Source organism: Dermacentor silvarum, chromosome 1, assembly GCF_013339745.2.
Source record: "Dermacentor silvarum isolate Dsil-2018 chromosome 1, BIME_Dsil_1.4, whole genome shotgun sequence".
Taxonomy (NCBI): domain Eukaryota; kingdom Metazoa; phylum Arthropoda; class Arachnida; order Ixodida; family Ixodidae; genus Dermacentor; species Dermacentor silvarum.
In genome coordinates, this window is record NC_051154.1 from 18777724 (window position 1) to 18798028 (window position 20305).

The 20305-nt window shown below is 44.6% G+C and overlaps 1 protein-coding gene across 2 annotated transcripts in view; it reads right to left on the reverse strand.

The window, feature by feature from the left end:
- The window catches only part of LOC119457518 (transcription factor collier-like), a 117742-nt gene that overhangs the window by 86594 nt on the left and 10843 nt on the right, over window positions 1–20305 (reverse strand). For both annotated transcript variants that reach the window (XM_037719115.2, XM_049665139.1), the window contains exons 2-3: window positions 4622–4678; window positions 1857–2010 (exon numbers count right to left, since the gene is read on the reverse strand). In XM_037719115.2, coding sequence (XP_037575043.1) covers window positions 1857–2010; window positions 4622–4678 — 211 coding nt within the window. The remainder of the gene's footprint in view (window positions 1–1856; window positions 2011–4621; window positions 4679–20305) is intronic.

Sequence of the window (20305 nt, forward strand, 5' to 3'; positions counted from 1 at the left end):
CGCGATGCTAATTTTATACTCTGCTTTCACTCTCTCTCAGCTCTCTTTCTCCCCCAGCTCGGCGAAGCTGCGGACGACGGAATGATCATTATAGCGAGGTTCTAACAGCTCCGCTGTAATAAGTGCTCAGCATTAACTACGCAAGCTTCGTCGTCATTAAGTTGACGGCAGCTGATATGATTACCGAGTGCCTCGACGAATGTACTTGCAAGCTGACATAAAATTAGTTTTATTGCTGTACGCCTTTTTCATGGGCTCAGAAGTCAATCAATAAAGTCCGTCAGTTAGCCTGCGCGTGTAAGAGCACAAGCGCGACGCCTGCAGTGTTATTAGCAGCAGGTATACTTCCTCGAGGATTAAAGCAATTCATTTGCCTATTTAGTCAACAAGTGTCGTCGCATCTCGGCTCTTAGTAAATTACATCAAGGCCATAGCTTTTGGTGGCGCCATTCCAGAAGAACAATAATATTCACTTTCTGCAAGTGAAGTTCAAGACAGCCACATAAGGACACGAGAAACACCGCGACACTCTGCTCGAAGCGCTGCAGCAAGAATATTCCAAATGTTCGGTCAAAGTACGCATTTAATTACCATCACTGACTACTCTTGTACGCATGTGAAACACTTCGAGAGGCTGCCTCTCTTGTGTAGACAAAAGAACGGCAAAAGTAACTTGTCTTGCTGGGGCCGCCACGTGGTGAACCTCACCAGCATGTACAGGGTGTCCCAACTATCATACACCAAGATTTAAAAATATGCATATGCCGCGGTGCTGGACAGAACCAAGGTAAATTGTTTGCCGTCGCTTGGAGATACTCAGATTATTTTTTGCATTCCGCCTAATTAGATAATTAGTCTTTATTATTTATCAACTTCTCAAATATTATAATAAGATGAAAATTGTAAATGAGGAAATTGTAGAGCAACGTGAAAAGCTTCCGATACAGCTTTCTGTTGCTCAATACGAGCTACATAAAAGTGTTTTTCCGAGCGTGGGAGAAGCTCGCGAATACACGCAAAGTGCCTCGAGCGGCCAGTCGCGCGGCAATTTTTCGTGTATTCGCGGGGTCATTTGATCCATACAGTGTTCTGAAGTGATTTTATTTCTAGCAATCTCTTTATTTCAGTTTCTTTACAAAATAGGCTGTTGTTTTGTAAAAGATGCAAGCTGTAAGTCTATGCAGCATGACGACGCCATAGACTAAAGCATTTTAAATTGAGAGATAAATTTATTTGCCTTTGCTCAAGGCCCATATTTTTAGCAAAGCTAGAGCAATATAACGCATGCTTTTTTTTTTTTGCAATTACGCTCCTTCATCATTACAGGCTGTTAACATTTTATCTGTGGAGAAAATTGTTATGTACAACCTTACTCTTCTTTACGGCGAGCAAAGAATGTGAGTAATTTATTCTGTAAGCGTCTCTTGAAATCCGATACAACACAATGTAGAACTGTGGTAGGGGACACTTTGTGTAGACTCATTGGGGGACACTTTATGACAGGTAAAATTATAAACATTTCGCTCACTTGGTTTTACTTATTCAACTCGTATACATGTCCTGTACACATGTCCTGTAAAATGTACATAATTTTAGTGCAATATTATATTTCACTTTTCTTGCTCCATTGAAGTAACTGTATTGTATGTATATTACGCGCTGTATAACCCTCGCTTCGCCATTATGCATATTTTTAATACATTACGGACGAGCCATTCCAATGCAGTCAAGGACTAGTCTTTCTGCCATTCCGATACACGTATAGTTTCAAGCAAACTTGACGCTTTCATCAAGAATGTGCTACGTGAAATGACAACTTAGTATAGGCACAATGAATACTGCGCCGCCTGACCCACCTGACCCTTCTCGACGAATCCGACGAAAGCGGTTCGCTCGACCTCCACAGGTTGGCCGGCCTTGTCGTACAGCGCGACCACGAAGTGGAAGAAGTTGCTCTTCCGCAGGTTGGAGGGAGGCTGCTTCTCGAAGTGCGCGCGACCCAGGCCCACACTGCGCAGGCGCGCAATTTTCAGCACGACGCCTCGACTTTCTTTTGACATTCGCAGAGGAGAGCCTCCGCCATTAGGGGTTAGCTTTCCGTTCGCAAATGCTGCCTGCCACTGGAGGGCCGCCTTGTCGCTATGTCGAGCATGAGGATTAGCTGAAACTTTCTCTTACGAACACTTCTGTCCGTGATGCACAGATGTCAGCCAATTATGAAAGTGGACCTATCGTTAGCGAAGACGGCAGGCCAAAGGCAGAGATCACTTACGAACGGAAATATTTGTGAAATCGGCCCCTATAGGCTCGAGAAGTACATGACACACACACACAAAAAATATATATACGAACGAAGACGGGCACATGCTCTTCGTTCGTTTGCCTGGTTTTATCCCACTTATATCCCTTTCGTATACGATACGCAAACAACAAGCTCTACCGCAATGTCATGATGCATCAGGCTAGCAGGACTCTGTGATGGAGTCCAGCGCATCTCACATGCACCGAGGCATGTTTCCAATGTTGCGCTGCCTTTTCACAAGATGGTGGCCCGTATTCACAAAGCACGTCTCACCCTAGAATGTTTCGTATCAACATGCGCCAGTCAAACATGATCGTTCACACATTATTAGCAAAGAAAGCCGGTCAATGACAAAATGTTCTTAGGAAAGACACCTTTTGTGAATTTGGCCCGGCATTGTGACGAGCTGCATGCTGCATGGAACAATGAATTAAATATTACGTAATTAAAAACAGCAACCGGCTGCAAAGAAAGCGCATTTATGCTGTGCCAACACTGAACCACAAATAGGCGCTACTCTTTCAAGTCACCGGTCTGCGCTTTCGCCCCTATGCGCTTTGAGAACCAATCGACGCGAGATGCGCTGTTTGGCGTTAGCAATACAAAGGGCGCAGGATGGGGCCGAATAATGTAACGATCGTCTTACAGTTCTCTTCCTCGCAGCAGGCTCGCATTATTGCCAGAATCGGCCGATCGATAATAGGAATGGTGCGGAATCAGGAGGAAATAATTAGCATTACACATTATACTGGCTTAGCACAAAATAGCCATGAAATCAGCGTATAGATCGTGCCACCCACTCGGCCACGTATTCAGGATGTGAAATCTAAAGCTTCTTCTAAAGTGTGCAGCAGAAATTTTTAAACGAAAAATTTACCTCCGTGTCCTCCAGAAGCGGATCTAACGAAAAAGTAACAGCTCTAAAAACATTAATATTTCCTCATTTTATGAATTACGGGCCTTGTGGTGCATCTTCAGAAAACAAAGTTGCGTATCGCTGTTCATTGCCTACGGCTAACGATATACGTATATAGTCATATCATAAGAAGGCAGCAAACAATGACATCAGGACAGCAAAGGGATCTGCAGTTCTTAATTGAATGAAAGAAGTGATAAATAAATGGAAATGAAAGTGGATGAAATAACTTTCTTCTCGTTCATTACATGGCGAGGCGCTCGCATCCGGCAGCTTTGATGCCTTCAGGTAGCATGTATGGGTTTATTGAACAGTTGCCTTCACCCAAAAAGTGTAGTCGTGACGCCTGTGGCAGAAAGGATGTCCCACATCCACCGCCTAGGCAGTGATTGGTGGCGCTGGCTAACACTCTGAGGGTTACAAGTAGATAAACATGAATACCCCAGAAAGTGGATGGGAAAACGGCGCCGCGGTAGCTCAATTAGTAAGGGCATCGCACGCGTAATGCGAAGACGTGGGTTCGTATCTCACCTGCTGCCAGTTTTTTTTTTCATCCACTTTCATTTCCATTTATTTATCATTTCTTTAATTGAATTAACAACTGCAGATAATTTCCTCTTTGCTGCCCTGGTGTTATTTGCTGGCTCCTTAGTTTATGCCTAATAAAAATCGGGCCCTTCGGTTGCCTTTCATCGCCGCATCCGTTGTATATATATATATATATATATATATATATATATATATATATATATATATATATATCTGTTTTTGTTTTTTAGAAAAAGGAGGCGACGACCTCCTGAGAAAAATGGAATGGGAGCTGTTGGAAATTGGAGATTTCTGGGAGAGACCGTCAGGCACGCATATATATATATATATATATATATATTCTATTTTTCTCACACGTAACGAATCTGCTATCTGGTCTGCGCATTAGATGACCCGCGAAACACCGACTCGCCATCTCAACTGAGATGTAATTTACTTCGTTTCACCCATAATGCACTAGTGATCTATAGAGCATAGCGAGCTTTATATCGCTCTTTGTTTCTTGGATAATGCACATGAAAAATTTGTTAACACCCTCCGTCACTAATCACGCATTACTGAAGACAATTATACAGGGTTAACTACGTTTTTTTTTTCTTAGCAAGAGCTACGTATAACTGTCCAGAACTTGTCGTAGGTGGGCACAAAGACATCTATTAAACCAAGTATTTTAGTGTTACGCTGTTATCAAGGCGTAGTAGTGGGCTTTGATAACGCAATTCTCGTTTTCTCGATAAATTTATCGGCGAGTTAGTCTGGCAAGGCACTGCAGACGGCTGTGACGACACCTTGAGCATCATCCCAGAATTCGCTTGAATCGACCAAAAACTGCGGCTTTCGCCCTTTGCACTTACCTGAAAAGCATCCTTTGGCTAGGCACCAGGTATTCTGAGCAAACGGCCTCCATATTTCTGGAAGAGGAAAGAAAGATTACCTTTCACGTTTCATGTGCCGCCTGCAGATGATGTTTCAGCAAAAAGATCTCGTTATCCATTTTTCAATTATTTGTCCACTTTCTTGTTCCTCTATAGACTACTATATTTAACCAAATCTGACTCTGCTTAAAGACGAAGCCAGGCCCGTCTCAATTCTCTAGGCTCGTCGTAAGGCGTCTTGAGTTTTCCCTTCATGGTTCAGAGCACCTGCAAGCCAGCATGCTTGTTCATGCTCATCAGCAGCTGAAATACCGTGTGTCCCAGCTAAAGTTAGCCAAGCTGTTGTAAGAAAAAGAAAGATACAAATATCACGGTGCAAGATGCGATTATAATACCGACGGCGTTCGGATGTCAGAGGTCAGATGACCGAACACTGCAGGTCTTAAAATTGTATCTTGCACAGTGTTTTATTAATTATAACAGGAACGGCTTGGATAAAGTTAGCTGGGGCACCATATAACACGCGAGACACTGCGCAGAGAGAGAGAGAGATAGAAGAGAAGAAGGAACGGCAGGAAGGTTAGCCATACTTAGTCCAGTTTGCTACCCTACACGTGCGAAGGGAGGTGGGGGGGGGGGGGGTGAAAGACACTGCGCAGCTTTCATGAGAAGTGTACTGGGACCGAATTCCCGAAGCTCTTGGTTTCTAAGTGCTCTTTACCCGTGGCCCGCCGTGTTCGCTAATAATATGACCAGCATCGGGATGAACGGGAATTTGCTATTGCGAACATATTCTAGCGTAAGAGCTCTTTATGAATATGGGTTTGAAAGAATACGGGCCTTTTGGTTTGAATACAAACCAAAAACTTTGGGAATTCGGTCCATTATTGTTTTGAGGAAGTTGTCTGAGAACTTGGGAAAGCAAGACCACCGGATAAATTCAAAGTTAACTAGCGACATACATTATATGTTACGGCGCACAATCACACATTGTTGTTACATAGTTCGCTAGCTGTAGCAAATTGTATGCAGCTTAAATTAAACATACCTAATAGGTGTAAGTGGAAAAGTAACATCACACCATATTTTGCAAGATGCACGTGACAAAGTAGGACAAGACAGACACGTTTTCTCAATATCCGCAAAAAGACCGAAAATGATCGCCATGGCGTTTAAGCAATTATTTCGTCTCTGAACTTGATATGGTATGGCATGAAAAACTTTATTGAGGTCCTGCAGAGCGTACTTGAAGGTGTACATTAAAAAGCCCGCCAGGAGAACTTACGTAATTACCATGTTTTTTGACACGTGTGTACAGGCACTTGTTTGGCTGAAGAGGCGTTTAAAACACAGACTGTGAACCGCAGCGCTCTTTTGCAACCTCGCACTGCTGCTCCGTGCCAGCAGCATTGACCACAAGTAAAGCGCCCGCGTAGTCAGCACGCATCGCTGGTAAGTTATGCGCAGAAGATGCAAAAAAGGTTGCACACTGAATGCGCCTGCTGTGCGCCGAGGTGCGTTATGCGTGCCGTTCATCCATTTAATGGACGCGTGGCGGTTACACAGCGCGCGCTGCAGAACTGATGGAACATTGCGCCGCAGGGTTGCGGCGCGCTTCACTAAATTATACTGCCAAATAAGCTAGATCGTTAAGCGAAAGGAAGACCCGCATATACACTTCGCGCGCATATGTGCGAGCAAGTGCGTGCTTATATGCAATCTGTCTAAGTTGACAGCCTGAATGCAGCGCGTAAAAGCGGCCGCCTGAGCATGAAAGCTTCACTCCAAGTACTACGCCTAATGATACGGTCCAATTTATGTGTTGCAAATTGTGTGCAGCGTTTTTCACTCAAGCCCCAAGACAGCATACCTTACTCCCAGCATTCATTTGCGCTTTGGGAACGCGATTCAAGAGCTGTATTTGAAGATTTAGACTATAGAGTGTGAGTGTGTTCCTATATACGCCATGAGTCATTACAAGAGCGAGTACAACTAACCAATGGACAACGCGCGTTACTTCAAATTTAGTTTTAATACGAAACATGAAAGAACTCGTGAAACTGATATCTGCAGACATCCAGTCGCCGTATTCAGGAAGCATTTTATGCATTACCTTTTCGGAGTTAATTTCAGGGCAGAATCGGAAGGTGCTTTTCAGATTTTTTTCTCGCAGAAATCTGAGTTTTTCGACGCTTTCATTTATACGGCGCAATAAAATTCGAAATTTCTCGGCCTTTCTTTTTCTGGTTTGCGTTATTCATGCACCTATACTTTCGCCCACACTATATCATAACAACATATTTCGAAGAAAAAAAGTTACAGCAGCAGGGACGTTTCTTATTTATATTGAAGATTTACGATAAAAGGTGGGTTTATCGCCATTACAGTTTACTGTAATATATGAATAAATGTTTACCGATGTTACACTCTGTCATTAGGAAGTGCTCTTTTCGATTTACGTAACGAAGCATTAAGAATGACCTTTCAGCGTTCGCATTGAGTACACCATCCAGCGTGAGTGGGCGGGTCAACCTCTTAGACATCTTTTGGAAAATTATAGTCTCAACAATTTCTTGAACAGCGTACGCCAGATGCCCTTGTCAGCAGGGTAGTGTCATGCTTCAGTGGTAAAACGGCAAAAAACAACTGCTTGTCGAATGCTGCTGGCACCTTCATGCTTGGGTTGTACAATCTCAGCACGGTACCGGAATGACACGCTGGTGAAGCGCATGTGGTGAGATTTGTTTCCCTGCACGGCACGGCTCCACTTGAAAACAGCGCAGAAGCACTCTGGGAGGCTGCGTCTTCATGCAGTCGTTATCGCAGTTGTGTCATTCCATCCACTTATATGCAGGCGCATGGCAAAAACAAACGCTTCTATAGAGGGCAGATCGCTCCGATACCCCACTAGAAACCTCAGTTTGATGAGCTCGTTCTGCGAGCAGTTTGTTCTCCCGAAGAACGCCGGCTGCGTTTTCTTCGCTCGAATTTTATTGCTGCGGCACCATCACGCGAACACAACTTATGGCCCCGAAATTCTGAGTTATTCGTATGAATCCGGATCGCCATTTTTTTTTTTTTTTTACTGGCGAGTGCTACTTGAATTTTATCGGATTCTTCCGAAAACGCAGAACCCTATAACTATATACAGCTGGTCGTAGAAACAGGAGCCGGCTAATCGCGACAGCTAACTTAATGTCAAGGTTTGAGACTGGGCTAGTTATACCGGGAGAGTAACATAATGTCATTGGTGGCAGTTCGCCGAGTAACTTCATTTACTCTTATCAAACTCTGCTCTAGATTGTACGAACCTATAACGTTGTTGCTTCTTATGGTACAACATTTCTTTTTAACTATTGTTACTATTATGTGAAAAGGAGTAGCTGTCACCATTGGTGGGTGACTACAGCTCTTTCTTTTATTTTGATTTAAAAAAAGTTCTTATAGGAACGCAAAACCTTTTTGAATTGGGCCGCAGAACCTTCCCATGTTCATTAATCACACAATAAGCTTGACGGTTGGTCATATTGGCTGAAAGCCCCGGAAGCAGCTTGACAAAGCTAGGTAGGCACGCTGTAATACACGTACATTTTGAGAGTGGCATGATCAAACAAACGTGTTACAACATATGTATTGCTAATATATTGCAATATAGTCAATGGCTATAGTACAATAGCAATTTAAACCAAACAGTCAATATCGTTTCACGATTTACTTATCGTGGATATTTAATTATATTGATTTTTTGTGCCCCCATTGAGGTGCAGTGAAGATTAAGTCCGAATTAAACAACATGTACGTATATTAATGCAGGCTTTGAGCGGTGGTGAGATAGAACACCTGGTTAGGAGAAAAGTTGACATATGTTTAACTTAGGCTTCTCAACTCCCACGAAAAGTATGCCCCGGATGACTTACGAGCACCAAAGATATCGGTACATTGTGAATTAAAAACAACAGAGAGGTGAAAACTGCTAACGTTGTCTTTAGCTCGGGATACAATACGTTTAGTTTTCATGAGTAAAAGCCTAATTCATTTAGCTTGTGATAATGAGGAAAGCTGGAAAGTATCTCGTTCAGCTTAGAAAATCACTGTCATATACTTCATTGTCAGAAATAAGTATCATCGGCTATATATCATCGCTGTCTCTGCTAACAGAGACAAAGTTTCAAGCGAATACGAAGCCTTTTATGTGGATAAGGCCAACTGTATCCTGGTGAAAGAAATCCTGGTGTTTTTTACCTGCTAGAGCCACGATCCGATTATGAGGCACGCCGTAGTGGGGGGACTCCATATTAATTTTGAATAACTGAGGTTCTTTAACGTGCACCTAAATCTAAGCACACGAGCGTTCTTGCATTTCGCTTGCGTATAAATGCGGCCGCTGCGACCGGGATTCGATCCCGCGGCCTTGGGCTCAGTAATGCAACGCCATAGCCACTGGGCTACCGTGGCGGGCAAGCCTGAAGAAGCCTCCAATATATATTTTTTTTTTTGGGTATCTCGAAATGAATAAGTTGTAACGAATATTTAGCTAACTTTGTAAGTATTAAACTTGCAGCCAACGTGTAAATGCTTTTTTACAGAAAACATTTGAAAGCATTATTATCGGAAAGGTGAAAAAACAAACCCGAAAAACGCGACATGGCCTCCAGTGCCCTGATCTCGAAAACAACCAGTGAACGCGCTCAACCTGGCGCTCGTTTTGATGGCCCCTTTATGGCGGCTAAATGTCCCTGCCATAGCCATCGCGCGTGCAGCCCGAATTTGTTAGCACGACAAGCGAGCTGCGAAAGCCAAGGCTATAGATGTTGTCAGGCCAACCCACACCAATCTGTAGAGGGGAGCGCAAAGCAAGGCGGCATGCGCTATTTATGAGCGAGACTGGCACGGGCAAAAGGAGTTCGTTTACACGTTTTACAAGTCCGTGCATCAACTTCCAGTCATGTTGGCAAAGAGGTAGAACGGTTGTCTGAGGGTGCAGAGTTAGCAATGAGAAATATTAAAATTGTTTAGTCACGGGACGACTTCCTTACAAATGTAAGGAAAAGGCAGGCAAGAAGAACAAGTATTGTATCGACTCCAGAAAAAAAGTAGACGATATAGCTTGGTGACGGACAGTAATCAATTGTGAATAATCAGTACATTCTTCAGGAAACGCAGTGATCAAACGCGGCAATGGAAAAGTCCAAACGGGGATACGAGAAGCGAAATACATTTCATATTCTACGTCCAAGCTAGCATGGTGCACGATGTTAGTCGGGCAGTGATCACTCCACCTTATGGAGACGACTAACAACTGGAGATGAGGTACAACCTCATTCAGGAAAGGTGTGAATCAGCTAGTAAAACTAATGCTCATGGCGAGGGAATCAGAGTCAGCCTCATTAGGCAACGAAGAGGCAAGTTATATCTGCAGAGGAAAATACCACTTTGGTTGGAGCGCTTTTATATTTAGTCGAACCCTGGAGTCATGAACGGCAGCGTGCAAGTCTCCTTGAATAGAGAACCACGTAATCAATGCAGTATACTAACTGATGGGGCCTTAACTTAGAAGATACCAAAGAAACCTAACAAGAATTAAAAGCAAGGAGAGATAGGAGGAAAAATATTTGGCGTAACATTAAGAGACATAGGAAGACGATGACACTCATAAGAGAGGAAATGGGGGTGGGTGGTATTACTGCTGAGGAAGTTGAGTTGGACATGTCACTTATACTGCGTGGAACAAATAGCCGCTGGTCCATTAGGGTATAGTAGCTGAGTGCATGCCAAAAGAATGGAAACGTATACCCGACGGTGTCAGACAATGTGGTGATGTGATGAGATTAGGAAATTACCATGCATAGAATAGATGACGCAGAAATGGTGTCATTGGAGATCTCCGCGTTTTCCCTCCATCCTGCTGTGGATGATGACACCGACACCGCGATGCCACCTCACGCTTACACGTAATCGCAGAGCGGCTTCATTAGCCGCATCCAATACATGGGGAGGCGGAGGCCGCTGCAGAAAGTCCTTTACATCCTCGCTTTTTGTGCTCCAGCTGTACAAGTGAACAACTTCGCACAGCCTACTACCTCTGGAAAGCACATCAAGCTCTTCCTCACTATTGGTTTGGTCCAGGACCTGTCGCGAGGCGCTCGTGGCCCAGATGCGCCCTTCTATATTTTATATTCACCGAGTGCGTCATATAGACAAGCAGCGCCAAGGCGGTGTATAGTTGCCTGCAGTATACTGGCAAGGCACCTGCTTCTTACAACACCCCTCCTATACTACTCCTCAGATTGCTTTGTTATGCTGACAGTTGTGTTTTGTCTACCTTGTGCGTACCCTGGCCTTCTTTTGTGCGAGATATACATTATCAATATTGATTATAGTATTTTTACCTGCTGCGCCTTCGAGGCATTAAAGGCGGTGGCTGGGAGAGTGCAATGTCTTAACAAGCAAGCGTGCGGCAAAGTATAACATAATTCGCAATTAACATTATGTACAGCAAGTATAAAGCCGCACGTGTTTTCTTGGGGGACACGCCGCGGTAGCCCAGTGACTAAGGCGTAGCGCTGCTGAGCTCGAGGTCAAAGGTTCCATACCATCCGCGGCAGCTGCATTCCGATCGGGTGGATTGCAAAAACGCTCGTGTGCCGTGCATTGGGTGAGGAACTCCACGTGGTCAAACTTATTCGGGAGCCCCCAACTACGTCATGCCTCATAATCATATGGTGGTTCTTGACTCGTGAAACCCCAGAATATAACTTTTTTTTTCCCTGGAAGAAAATGCAGTAAGGTACGACAGTATACATAGATCGAATAACGTGGCAGGATACGTAAATACATAATTGCATAGGTAAGCGAATTACGACATCGGTATCAATAAATTGATTGATTGATTGATTGATTGTTTAATATTTAGGCTTCTGTGAGAAGGAAATATACAACGGAGAATATGCAAATTTACAACGTCTACGTTGCTGTAACTGGGTATGAGGGAGGTGTGAGAAATATGTCTCACAGTTTATTATTGCCTTTACCAGTACTTGATGCAAAAAGATCTTTTGATACTGTCACGCCACTTGTCACTCTTTTTCAATGTTTGCAATAACAAACACCATTGGAGGTTTAAGCTTTTACCTTCTACAATAGTCCGCTAGACGTAGTGGGCAAGGCGGAGATAGAATGAGGTTAGCCAGCGCCCCCTGTGCTGTCGCGGGCAAAACTAATGGTAGGCCGCAATAATCCGAACTGCCCACCCGTCAGAACTTTCCTTTTTTTTTTCTCTTTGGGGGCAACCACAGTAAGGTACGACAGTATAGATTGAATAACGTATAGTATATAGTATAGATCAAATAGCATATATAATCACTGCCTTACAAATGAATTTCAACACAAAATAAACAAGCGGTGCATGAGGCCGTTTGCATACCAAGAATATATGCGCGAACATACACACAAATTCCTCGGCCAACAAGAAAGCCGGTGTTGCCTACTGCGTCGACGAGAGGGTATAGCGACCAATACCCACGGTGCGAGGTCACCCACGTAATATTTTCTTTAGGCACTTTCTTTTTGAATATAAAATTTCCTCTCTAAGCTACGTCTTGTAGGCTATATTATATGGATTAACTGTTTGTTACTTTCTTCTTGAAGATATTTTTAAATTATGCTAATCATTCATCATACCCATTACTGTTCATTTTCGAAAAGCATCCATTTAAACCTTACGCGTGTTGCTTACATATACAACCAAGTCAGCTTCTCAGTGCAAACTTTGTTGGGTGTCCCGTTTCACAGGTTGAAATATAGGTCGCATGTTCGTCGTGGATCGCTGAGTGCAGCTTCAAACTGCGATTCAAGAAAGGCGACTTGACCTAGCACTGAAATCACGAATGCGTTGCTCGCGAGCAGGTTGACAGCGCACAAAAATGATAATATCGGTACAAATGACGTGGAACCCGTTTAATTGTCAGCATAATAAAAACGAGGCTTAATAATTATTGCATGACAGAGTATTTAGCGTTTTTAATGAGGCTCAGAGTTAATTGTTTGTGCACATAGAGAGGCACCGGGGGAGCGCTTCGAAGGCTGGACGCGTATTTGTGACGGCAGCTTTGTGGAGGCGTAATCACACTATGCAGCTGAAATTAGCACGTTAGCATGCCTGTTTGCTGACGACTGTGTCGTGTAAACAGTCGTACACAACTCAGACGACCAGATAGAACTTCACAATTCACTGCAAACAATTTACTCTTGGTACCACACTTGGGGCATGAAACTGAACACATCAAAAACACATTACATCTCTTTCACAAATAAGAAACTCCCGCTTAACTTTACATATACGATCGGAAGCTCAATAATCAACAAAAGCGACCAGGTAAAATACCTAGGTATTAAACTCACGCCTAACCTTATCTGGGAGCCCCACATCTCGACCATGTGTCAAAAAGCCGAAGGCAAACTATCCTTCTTAAAAAGGAAACTGCGCGCAGCACCACCACAAGTCAAACTAAATGCGTACAAACCACTAATAAGGTCATGCCTCGAATACGCTGATTTAATCTGGAGCCCTCATCAAAAACGCCTTATAAATAAAGTAGAACGCATACAAAAATGAGCAGTTAGGTTTGTATATTCGAATTACAAAAGGCGGTCTAGTATCTCAGGTCTCATCGCAAGGGCAAACCTAAAATCCTTCTCGCAGAGAAGAGCAATATCACGACTAAAGTTCATCTATCAATTATACCATGGTCATTTCCAGATAACACGTTCTCTTTACCTGCAAGATCCTCCAAAACGCTCAACCAGACTAAATCATTCCAAAATAATCTATCTTCCCCCAAGTCCGTGTTAATGTTCACAAACACTCCCTTTTTCCGTCGGCCATTTCCCAGTGGAACAAGTTAACTAATGATAGTGTGTATTGCAATAACATCGACTCTTTTATTAGCTGCATTCAGTGTATTGACTTTACACCATGATTCTTTTATCATTACATTTCTGTATGACTTTTGTATGCCATTCAGTGTATTGAGTTTTCACCATTTTTTTTTTTATCATTACATTTCTGTACCACTCCTGCACGGGCCGTGAAGGGCCTGCAGTATATTCAAATAAAAAAAAAAGTAACGACGGTTGTGGAATCCGAATCAAACCGAAAACTGAGAGTAAAAAAAAATTTAAAAGAAACAAGGAAGAAAGCATAGATTATCGCGAGTCGGAAATCTACCAAAAACGCGATATTTTTATTTATTTCAAAGTAAAGGGAAAGCTAAAAACAATACTGTCCATTACAATATAAAAATTACAATCGCGTTGAAAAAATGATTCCGTGTTCGCAGTTTGCCATTATACCGAACGTTCGAGTGAAGGCTTTAAGGAGTTCTCAAAAAGAGTGCTTATTTTTGTTTTGTTTTTCAGCGATAGGTTATTAGCCTTGAGGGTAATCAACAATTGTGCGCTAATTGCGCACAATTGCGCACAATGAACCTTTTCAGTATAACTAAAGTCCTTTATGCAACTGTAACTCAATAATTAGTTTCTTAGTTTCTTAAAGAATTACTTTAAAGCACATTTTTCAATCGCGGACCGGGCGAGTCAGCGCTCACGCATGCCCCCTTAGTAGGAATCCTGCGACTAGCAGATATTCCGAGATATCTACTCTAAAAATGTGCCTTGCAATTATCTGTCGTTTCCCGTCGATTAATCCGAGAACGCGTAATGAAGCCTGTTCAGGGAATATAATAGTAGTGGAACGCACTTGGCCGCCATGCATGCGCACTGGCAGGAATCAAAGTAGAGATTTTCAAGCACAGGGTGCCCAAGAGTTGAGGGAGGCAAACCGCCGGGCGTACAAAAGAGAGCACAGGGCCCGCAATGGAGTTTGCGTCCCCCAAGGCTTGGGTGTGGCTTGGGTGCCCTATTCTATAACTCTCTAATGGGTGTAGCCATGGAGAAAGGTTGGAGTTATCGATCTCCACTGCAATGTCGGTGTTTATACTGTACACGGATAGGCGCCCATTTGCCTTGAACATATTCATTTCATGCCAAAGAGAAAAGAAAACTCAATAACCGACGGTCACACAGGCCATGCATTCGCATCAAACACTTTTGCCAGCTCCAACGAGCGGTTGCCTTGCGGGAGGTTTGCGCCCAAACGATGAAAACGCCCAGCTTGCAGTCAGAGCAACGTGGCAAGGCTTTGATCTCGCGCGAACAATATAAGCGTGCCCAGAGTCCTTTGAGTCAAAAAGTTGATATAATATAATAAAAGCAAAAGAAGAAATTTTAGAGGAGCAGGAACTAAATTTTAAACTTGCTGCCGATAAAATTGATTTAACAATCCCTGTACGGAGATATAAACAAAGTTCTATTCATCCAATAACACAATCTGGCACGTTTTACTACATGCCGAGGAAGACGGGCAAATAAAAACGAGCATGTTATGTGCCCTTTGAACAAGCACCTTCTGCTCACCACAGTTTCGTGCCGTCAAGTGCGTTCCCTCTGCGCGGAGGAAGTTATGAACAACACGAGTCATTATTTTTCATCATCTATACAGTTTGCCATACACCATTGTAATTTCGTCGACCTAACGACTGCACGGTTAAGCAGGACGACAAGTACAGCTTAAAGTGAATCCTTATAGCCAAAGTTTCAAACAGTGTGCGAGGCATATAATCCGCGCTTGGTCGGTTTTGGTAAGCTGCTAGTTTGGGCGAGTCATTGTTTGCTATTTATTGGCGTCCATACCGTGGTGTCATCTCAATTTTTTAATTGGTTTCACGATTGCTTACTTTTTATTTATTGCAAAATTTACAGAAAATAGAGTAGCTGAAGTACACATTAGGACAGCAAACAAGTGACAGAGGCACAGCGACATTGAGCTGTCCTTTATTTGAGAGCGAAGCCTTCTGTGCGAACGCTCCCCGACATTGCCACCCATGCTGTCTTGCTGAATACACAGGACACCAACGAATCGGCTTATACATAGCCGTCTGTGCTAGTGTTGCAGTTCTGTTCATTTATGAATCGACATATGGCAAATCAGTTCTGTGGAATCTCGCAAGGTGTAGGAAGGTTCGTGAAAGGATGTCATTCCCTTTCATGAACCTTCCTACACCTTGCAGGTTTTCGCACAACTGAATCACCATATTCAGTGTCCGTGTGCTTCGAGTTGTCGATTAATTCGCCCTCGCGCTGCTAGCCTCCCGGTCAGCTCAGATAGTAGCGCGACCGAAGGGCGTTGGTCCCGGGTTCGATCACTTGGCCTAGGGGGAATTTCCATTCAACTGCGAAGCTTACTTTTCGAGAAACTGGCTTCCTTTGTAGCTTCGTGCTATGCTCGGGTAAATTCTTGCCTCCCATGAAACAACAAACGGTACCTAGATATCCTCACTGCAATGCATGTATGTGCCTGAAATTGAGTGCACCATTCCTTTGTATTAAAGCGAATCTTCTTTTTTTTTTCTCTCTCACTTGTTTCATCCCAGGCTTTGGCGTGTCTGTTGCGACGGTTTCTCGCCGAGTAAAGTGAGCCGATCATGCAGGTAGCGTAATCAAAAGTGGGCCTATACTGGAGATTGTGTAATGTAATCCGTGGGTGACGCATTCGCTATATGCTGCCAAACGCGGTGCAGAACACGGACACGTGAGCGTTGCCATGGGGAAGTCAAACGACACAAAGCTTCTGGGACAAGAACGGGAACAGTTCCTCGCGCGTAGCACATGGAACTGAAATATCACGCTTCGATAAACGCTTGAAGTTTATATAAATGTTAATTCCAGCAAGTGCGATGGATCTGCCGTAAGTTACTATTAATCTGGACCCCCCCCCCCCCCCTTTAAATTGGCGCTCAACCCCGTTAACCAGAGAAAATGCAACACCAAATAGAAAAATAAAACTATTTTCCCCCCACTGCCACTTTGCAGAAAGACACGGTCGTCAACCAAAACGTTGCCGCCGCTGTGTAGAACTTTGGCTACTAAATGACCTTCATCAGTTCACCTTATACACCTTGACTTTGTTCACGCGGTGAACAATTCAGATAAAGGCATCCGCCGGACAATCTCACCTACAAACACGTGTTGGTACATCTCATTTTGCAGGAGGTGTAAAACAATTCCGTCGTTGACGCCCCCGAACCTTCCCACACCAGATAAGGTCGTGAGTGGAACGCGTCAGGCCTCCTCGCATTGAACGTCTTCACCGCATGGCGACACCGGATGGGGCAAGTTGGGCGATGTTCACGTGGCCAAGTGCCTCGTTGCCGAAAAGTGACCGATGCGTCGAGAATCAACCCTCCCCCTGGCTGACTGCGGTTCATCTTTCCTAGGCTTCAAGTCAGACATCGCCGTTTCTAAGGCAACCCGACAAGGGAGGGCCTGCAGTTTTCGTGTGTGGCTGTTCACCTTTAGTGCATCGCATCCCCGTCGCTCGAGAAAGCTGATCAGGAGCCAACAACGCAGAGGCGCCGAAGCGGTCGAGGACCACTGCGCCGTCTGCGTTAAAAATTCATTCGCCGGAGGTCCCTTTCGCAGATAGAGCGTCGTGGTGCAGGATAGCACACGCCGCCTCTTTTTTGACAGCCGCTATATTCGGCGTATACACGAACCAAATCAGCGCGTAAAAATGAAATAACGTTTTGCTCCAAATGCTCGTTGACAATGAAAGGTCTTATTGGCGAGCGTGTCGGCCCGTCTGCTTCCTGCAGTTTTCTTCCCGCCAAATTAACCGCGCTGCACACAAATTCTTGGCACAAGTGCTCCCAGAATTTTGGGAGCTTTTACATTTAAAACAAGCCCGAGGCGCTGATAAGCCCGCAGCCTTACTTTGGGACGTCAGATCCCAATCGAGACTGCATAAAATTAAGGAAGTTTATTTTTACGCGTCACCATTACAATGTGCCACCACCCGATGAAAACAGCTAAAATAGCTAATACTAGCCGCAATCAGAGAATTTAGGGCATAGAAAATTAAAGTTAATTAGCGTCGCTCAATAGGCAGCATGAATACATGCGAAATTATTCCGAGCGCGTTGGTACAGCACTGGAAGTCGACAGGTGTCTCGCTGTAACCATTTATAGATTTGGTGTGCTCCTTCGATCAAGAGCTGTGCGCGCGCCACTAGCGGTCTCTGTCACTCTGTTCCCTCCTTTCTCTTCATTTTCGCCCCTATATCCCCTCTCTCCCCCAGTGCAGGGTAGCAAACGGGACGTGTGTCTGGTTAACCTCGCTGCCCTTCCTTGCCTCTTTCTCTAGCTCCCTTGGGATTCAGAGTTTTGCGTTCTGTTGTGGCAATAGCAAAAAAAAAAAAAAAGTGACGTAGTGTATTACTTTTTTTTTCCTTTTTCTACTGGTTCATTCTCTAGCATACTGTATATTTTTCACGGGGTGCGTAACGCTGGATTCACTGACACATCTCAAAGGCGGAGTTCGAGTCGGGGTATAAGTAACAGTAAAGCGGTATCGCACTAAGTGTAACGTGTTGCTGATTCCGATATCAGACGCTTTCGAAACGCTTTACTCTGCCCACGAGTGTGCCACTAAATGACTTTGTCCTTAGCGCTTTTTCGCTGCCTACTTACTAGGGTAAACTCCATAAGTGAAGGTTCATTCATTTTGAGGGCTCGATATGGCGAGCACAATACAGGATGTCGCAGCAAACAATTAAGTGATGTGAAAGAACTCGGCGCCCGCCTTGAAGTGGCAAGCTGTTGACCTCCGCTGATGGCGAGCAACGTGCTCCGCGTGGCAATCGTAGCCGATGACCGGGCGGATCGAGACAGGCAATGAGCGGGGATAGTTTTACCAAATCAATTTCCAGGCCGCTGGTGTCGCGGTCGCGTAACCATGCGGCTCTTTTCGTATTTCGCGCGCTACGAGTGAAGCGCGAAAAAAAAAAAAATAACCAAGCAGGGCATAGCGCTCTGAAAGCGACTGAGTGGGATGTTGTACTCGCAGCTCTCCCACCGAAAGTCACACCCTTAATCCGGAAAACGTTATACATTCATTCACATCTACTTAGCCAGGTAATTAGTACAGAAAAAAATATCCTAGAAGCGGAACCGAACTCGTGACCGGGCACGGTCGGTCCCATAACCGCATACGTACTGTGCCAGTTTTAATAGCTTGGCTAGCTGGGACACCCTGTATGCCCGCAGAGGACGCGCGCCTTCGACGGCCTCTTCCGAGTAATCCCAGCTACATCGAGTGGTCGTTACCGGCCTTGACTATACGGAGCGCCTGCAGTCACGTCTGCCGAGTGCGCATGATGGATCGAGCGCAGGGTCGCAGGCACTACACGGTGGACTCCCCCGAAAGCGGCCAGCACGTGCCTGCTTGGTCATTTCGAGAGGGCGTGCACCAGTGTGCGATTCGGACCCGGTTGCATGGCAGGATGACATCTAAGCACTTGGAGATTGGCGGGGTAAAGTGAGCGTTATTGTCCCGAAATGACTGTCGGCGACAGCACTGCAGAGCGTGAAGGCAGAAGAACGCTGTAGTGCGCAAACACAATGCTCCTTTCAATTGAGCACAAGACGGTCGAGAAACTCTCCTCAATGCTTCCGCCAGTGGCTTTAGACGATTATAGAAGACAAGGCGGGCATAGAGAAAAAATGAGTGTTTTGTTCGTGGAGTCGACCACGATCCTTCCAGCTGATGCTTTGCAGTGTCGTGAGACGGAATACAAGACAGGAGAGACAGGGAGTTTATTCTTTTCTCCCTGACCAATTCTCAGCGTCCACCTTTCCGTACTGGGCCGATGCTGCTGGCGATAGCGGCACCGACAGCTCGGTTACACCCTTCCAGCCAAAATGGCTTATTATTTCGGCATATATGCGAGTGCAGGAATCCCGGGTACATACTTATAAATTGTTTTATGTCTCGTATGACCTCTTCTGCCAGCCGATTGGCTGACGGGTGGTATGGGCTGGAAACTTCAGAGCAATGTTCCTTTCCTGTGCCCACTTTGCGAGAGCCTGGCTCTTGGACGCAGACCCATTGTCAGACACTACGCATTTCAATCCCTGAAATAGGTCTCTATTCAGTAGCGCTATGACAGTTTGTGCATTCTCCCTTCCTGGCTTGGCAGCTACGATCCTTGAGCATTCGTCAATGCACACTAGAAAAGGCTGCGTTTTCTTTACACCTTTGCTTTTTTTCTTTAGCTCGGCGAAGTCAACACGAACTGTCTCAAATGGCACCTTTGCATGAAGTGGAAATATCATAGAGTCCGTTTTCTGCTTGTACATGGCCTTGTTGATTTCACATTCATGGCAGGAGCTGATGTAATCACCAATATCCTTCTTCATGCCGGGCCATGTAAATCTTCGTCTCAATTTGTAGTAGGTTCGCCAAAACCCATCGTGTCCTCCTGACTCTAGGCTGTCGTGGTACAGCTCATCAATTTTTCGTGCCAACGTAGCTGGCGCATGAAACTTTCCTCCTATGGGCATCAATTGCTCTGTGTACCTTCCCACATTTTCAGCGAGTTCACACTTTCCTCGTTCTCAAAGCTACTGATTACTGGAAGCCGAGAAAGTGCGTCAGCATCTGACAATTCTTGTCCGCTTCTGTGTGCCACCTCAAAGTCAAACTGCTGAATTTCACTGATCCAGCGGGCAAATCTTCCTTTTGGTTGAGAAATATTTAGCAAATGGGTC